This window comes from Sinohyriopsis cumingii, chromosome 4 (assembly GCF_028554795.1).
Source record: "Sinohyriopsis cumingii isolate HCF-2022 chromosome 4, ASM2855479v2, whole genome shotgun sequence".
NCBI classification, from domain to species: Eukaryota; Metazoa; Mollusca; class Bivalvia; order Unionida; family Unionidae; genus Sinohyriopsis; species Sinohyriopsis cumingii.
This window is the reverse complement of record NC_142964.1, coordinates 145,287,994-145,294,245: the sequence shown is the minus strand read 5'-3', so window position 1 is coordinate 145,294,245 and position 6,252 is coordinate 145,287,994. Positions and strand designations below refer to the sequence as shown.

General features: G+C 35.1%; 1 protein-coding gene across 1 annotated transcript; it reads right to left on the bottom strand.

Moving 5' to 3' along the window:
* Positions 1 to 2,038: 2,038 nt before the first annotated feature.
* LOC149802271 (protein meiotic P26-like) lies at positions 2,039 to 5,370 on the bottom strand. Its single transcript, XM_089954416.1, has one exon. The coding sequence runs from the start codon at positions 4,705 to 4,707 to the stop codon at positions 2,779 to 2,781; it is 1,929 nt and encodes a 642-aa protein (XP_089810542.1). The 5' UTR covers positions 4,708 to 5,370; the 3' UTR covers positions 2,039 to 2,778.
* Positions 5,371 to 6,252: the final 882 nt, after the last annotated feature.

Sequence of the window (6,252 nt, the reverse complement as noted above, 5' to 3'; positions counted from 1 at the left end):
TCCCAACAAAAATGTATATTTTCATCTTAGGTAGATGTATGGAACATCACTTTTCAAGCCATATTGTAAAATTCCTACAAATGTAGATACATCGGATAAATAATGAAGTTTGTCAAACTTGCCACGTTATGCATGCATCCGCTTTACTCAAATGAAACCTATGATATAGCAATGTTGTTAAACTCTGTACAATGCGCTGGTGAAGCTGAACTTTATATAGAATAATCAATGCTACACGCTTTTTCATACATATTTGTGCTTTAAAAGCGCGTCTTGACAATCGTTCGGAAAACAGGTGCTTGACCAAATACAGAACAAGCAATTTTAAGACAATTTTCGGGTCCATTCAAATCATACCACATACAGTTAACTGCCCATTACATTACAATGTTAGAAGGAGCGAAAATTGGATGATACGTTTCGAATAACATATGGTTCACTAAAGAGAAAGAAAGCAAACAGACTAAGTGTATTATATATATTGTGCGGCATTGACCAATAGACTTATAAATTATATATATATATATATATATATATATATATATATATATATATATATATATATATATATATATATGTGTGTGTGTGTGTGTGTGTGTGTATATAGTGTGATGCATTGACCAAAAGATTTATAAATAATTAGAGAAACAGGTGAATGTTTGAACAAATTTGGTGTATGATTGAATGAATTAAAACATACATGCATACAGTTATTCATACATGCAGATATAAAATGCATCTGTACATATATGCCGACAAGCAGGCATTCATGTGAGAAATATTAGCATAATTATAGTGTATATCAACGTGGTGCATTTACGGGGCTTAAATAAAGTATTAATTGTTGCTCTAAAGTTTGATAATAGTTTAACCAATGTCTATGCATTTCAGATTGTTGTACGCTCTGCATCTGTATTGTCATCACAAAGTTACCAGAGGAAAATTATTTTTAGCAACGGACTTTTAAAATGTCGGCCATGTATTTAACTGGGTCAAGAAAAGAGGACGTCGGATCTAAACATTACCATGCAGGGTAGTACGGATGATTTATTGCAACACGTGGCACTTTCATTTTGAAATCATAGCGCCACATTAAATCCAAATGATACTGGAACATACTTCTTGCATAAACTCCGTCAAAAAAGTGGTCACGTACTTGACTTTGTCATTATGTTTTTTTCGGCGCATTTATATAATGTTCCATTAGGCAATGGGGGCGTGAAGCTTGGAGCCGCCGCGGGCAATGCCCTTTAGTGGCACAACTACTTTACTACAGATAACAGTTTTGATGTCAGTTGCCACATCTCTACGCTCCCTCCTATGTGTGTGTGTATACATACATATATATATATATATATATATATATATATATATATATATATATATATATATACGCTTAGTGAAGCATTACCCACATTACACTAAGTGAGACTGACAAGCTATAACAATTTCAGCTGAAAAAGACAATAAAAACCAAAAATGCTCCCTACGGTGCCCCCTTCGTCTGGCACCTGGGATAAATTATCCCATTTCAATCTATCCTCATCCACCCTCACGTCGCTACTGTTGCAAGGACATATTGATCTTCGAGAAACGCAATAAACTTAATAATCATTACTTAAAAATGTTTTTTATCAATTTCACAAAAAAGTAACACCTATTGCTTAAACAACCGGTATTATATATTAATATGCAATGAATTTGCAAATATTATCTTGTTGGAGTTTCTTAAAGCTTGGTTTCAAATTGTATTGTTAAGGATACTTCTCGCTTGGTTAGCATAAACTGCTAAGTAAATGAAAGGCAAATACATATAATAAATATAACATAAAACCTATCTTTTTGTAAATGGCTTGATTTACTGGATTTTCCAAGAGAAATACTTTTGATGTTACACTAAGTAAAACGCTAGAAATATTTTTTCACTGTCTTCAAATGATGTTGACCAAGCGATTATAGTAACACTTTTATGCTAGTTTGGTCTGGTGGCAAGCGTGGCTCCTTGGTATTGCTGGTGAACCAAGTTAAAAACCCACAATGTGCATATAACTTTTATTCTTCGTTTTGTGTATGCCGTTTTACCATTAATTTGAAAGGAAAGTTATATTATGACTGGCATTTTCTGTGCAAATATACACAGAACACATCAGAAGATAAACGGTGAAACGCCGACATTATTGCGCTGGAAATCTGATACTTCAGACTGTTATACATATTTTTACCAATACGTATATGGCATAAATAAAAATAAAAATTGTTTCGCCACTGGACGAAATACTGAGTCTTCACCCATTCTATGAAATATATCCGTTATTCACTCGTTCAGTCAAATATCCTCTCTATATTCCACATACTGGCTAGCTTTAAGAAAATTACGCTATCTTCTAATCTTTTATCTGATTTAATTTGTAAGTAGTCTTCATTTTTACATCACCCAGAGGAAAACGCACCATAATATTGTTTAAATACTGCATGCTTTACTAATTTTCGTTTACGGCAAGAGGCATTTTCACGTTATTGCACTTCTATATCAACATAGCTTGTAATCATTCTTTCATCGGATATTTATCAGCATAATTATTAATGTATAACTTAAGAGTTAAAATTCTGCTTCTTTACAACATTCATAATTTCGTTGAATGCATTCCATTTTATATAAAATAATGTGCTACGTTTTCTAATTTAAATAAACCCGTTTGTCACGTAGCAGAATAAATACGTTTGTCTTCTTACATTATCAATCTGAACTACCTGAACGATAAACCAAGTCATTAATAACTATGTCAGTCTAAATACTTTGACATAGTCGGAGTCTTCTTCAAACAAAAGAATCTTGTTGTTTTTGTCATTCAAACATATCCCAACCGGTTTTATAAGCCCACAATCTTGTGAAAGTAACACACATAGTTGTTTCACTTCCGGTGTAACCTGCACCACTGTGTTTGATTCATAACCACAAAAGTAGATAATCCCCTTCTTGTCCATAGTGATTCCGTATGCAGATCTAAGATCGTTGCTTTCAAATGTATTAAACTGTTGCCCCTTCATGTTCATAGTTACAATTTTATTATCAATTGTGTAACAGAATATTTTCCCGTCTGGGCTGATACAGTGGGTATTCTTAGTACTCAGCGAATCTGCCAGCTTAACTGTATTAACAGTACTGTATGAATTATCAAGAGTGACTAACGAGTCTTTGTCTTTTTCAAATGAATCTACTAAAATGTTTTCCTGGTGGGAAGCTATGCTATCGCACCTTTTACCGACATCAATGGTCTTTAGATGTGTCAACGTACTGCCCACACAGAAAAGGCTTACACTTTTATGAACAGTGACAGCTACAGTTCGGTGATCTACTCTACAAATGTACCTAGGAGAGGGTTCGACTTTCAACTGATCCAGGCAATTTGATTTGTTATCAAACAGCTTTAGTTTTTCATTACTTGTGTCCAATAGTACAAGTTTCTCATCAGGAAGAAAAATGCCTGACGATATATTACAAACATTTTTATCACCTGTAACTTTGACACTCAAACTTGCTGACTCTAATGATGTGCTTGATGACAATTTTGGAATTCTGCACCTCTTGCTATCCACTTCCCCTATTGAACTCCAGGCTTGGACAAAATCTTCAGGTGTCTTGTTATATCGAAATTCAATTTGAACCTCATCCGAATCATTTTCAATCACGTCATACCTTTCTAAATACTTCTGAACGTGTTTTGATATTCTCCTTGTTGTCATGAATATTTTTGTGTCATCGGCAGAGTTGACGCCTACATTGAGCATCGTGTGAGACGTTTCTATTGCAGCAATGGAGCTCTTACATTCTGTAATCTGATCAAAAACAACAATCGTTTCTAGTTTACAAACCTGGTCTAATTTATGTAATGCATCTGCTTCAATCTTCTCTATATGACCATTCACTGCAATTCGCCAGTCTTTGAGAGACTTTGCTATCTCTGTTTTCTGGTATTCAATGGATTTCAGGCAATTTGACCTGTTTTCTAGTAAAATATGGAAAAGCTCTTTTACAGCCTCTAAATTGTCCGATATTTGCTTAGGGTCATTCCTCTCTTTGATATCTTTAGCTAGATCCTCGACATTAGCCAACTCTACGCAAGGTCTATGCACATTTATCGCACATTTGCAACAGCAAAGTTCTTTGTGATGTGAGCAAAAATAAGTGAATCTTTTATTATGACTTGAGCACCGGTAGATTATATCGTCAGTTTCATTTGCATTCGGATTCTCAGGCAATGTATTTACGGTAAAAATATGGTCTTTGCTCATCTTAAAGTTTTTATGACAATTGTAGCAAGCATCACAAAGATATTCTGTGCACGTGGCACAGTACGCCAAGGACATATGACGCCTACCGTCCTTTGAACACGGTTCACAATACACTGGGTCTTGTCTCCCAGGCCACCCCGAAGTCAGAATTGACAAAACCGTTGAATTTGTGGGAAGCTTGGCGGCCCAGTCGTCTAGGTTTTGGTCAATAGCAGTAGCAGGTATCTCACTTCTACAAACAGGACACGCAATTTTGTCGGACTGTGTCTCTTCTCTTCTAATACCACGTACATGTTTGCATATACACTTCTCACAAAATGTGTGTAAACACGTCAGCACTTTAGGCGACTCATACGTTTCTAAACAAATCGGACAAATTAGTTGATTGTTTGTCACGTGCCGAACTTCTTCCATGGTGGAAATCAAACACTTCCTCGTTGCTATGTAATGACGATACAAAGAATACCTAGTGTTTAATAGTCAGGTGTTAAACTGCTCCATTACTGTCTGGTCGAGTCTGTTTTATGTTATCTGCACTTGATAACTCTGTAATCCTTCAAAATAGAATACACATAGCTACGTATACATTATTCGTCTGTACTTAAGTGCATGCGTTTAGATCCATTACACCTTAATTATGATCTCGAGGTATAAAACGTCGTACCCTTTATAGAGTAAGGTCATGTATTCTGCAAAACAGATATCGAAACACGCCCTTGTCACGTAAATGTAAACACTACAATGGCATAACTTCAAACATTTTTGCAAAGAGTAATCAAATAAACACGGTTATAATTTATACAGTGCTTGTCTATACTTGTAACAAACTGTGTTTAAACACGTACGCAATTTAGGTAGTTCATAAGTTGCTAAACATATTTCACAGCTATGTTGATTGGTTGTCGTTCTGCCAAGCTTCTTGTGTTGCAAAAATCAATAAGCTCCTCATTGTCGTATACTGCTAGAAAAAAAACAATGTGTTCTCACCCTCGCGTATTACACTGCTATATCCCTCGCAGACAAAGGATTCTCTATACATTTTCTCTCGGTGTTAATGTTGTGCCCATTCTAAGTGTGCAAATTACTCAGGTGTACCAGTCTATTCTTGAATGAGTATGTATAGATATCAATTACACCCCTATTCTGTCGAAGGCATACAAAACGTGACATATATATATATATATATATATACACACACACACACAATAAGGTCACGTGGTCCGCTACACAGCTATCGAGACACATTTGTCACGCTGATAAGAACACAATGTAAACATTCTAATAAAGCGTAATCGGATAAACATGATTGTCAGTTATCAATATTTGTTGCAGCATTGACAGCAAAGAAACAAAACTGCACTGTTCTTGTGATATTTAATTTGAATATCGGCACAGTGTTTGAGTTAAATGCACAAAGAACTGCGCTTTGTAAACATATTTGTGTTATTACTATTTATTGTTGCTGCTGAAGATGATGCCGCTATATTATTATTATTATTATTATTATAGCATTTATGCGGTTGTTTAGATACCAGTTATGTTTATCGTGTGTCTGACAGTGAGTGTTTGTCAATCAGTCTGTTCTCCAGGTAACCTTATTAAGAGCACAACAGTCATAACTGGTTTGATGTTTCATTAATATAATTCTATTACAATGACGACTTCCCGGAAGGTCTCTTACCTAGGGTGGGAGAAAATGTTAAAACATTTTTAAAATTAAGAGATTTTAAAAATGACGACGACTTCTGGTAATAATGATAATGAGATAAATTTATAACATTAATGAGAATAAAGTTTGCCCATATAGATTATCATTTTGTATTAATCGTGAACGTTCCTATATAGGTTACCAGCATATAGCGACCACCGCCTGAATGCCTACAGTTATATTTCGGTACCTTGGTCCGTCGTGTATTATGTATAGCGACTAGGCATTCTGGAGGATGAACATCTACCTTA

Excerpts from the sequence above, each read along its gene's own strand:
- LOC149802271 (XM_089954416.1), bottom strand. The coding sequence starts at position 4,707 with ATGGAAGAAGTTCGGCACGTGACAAACAATCAACTAATTTGTCCGATT.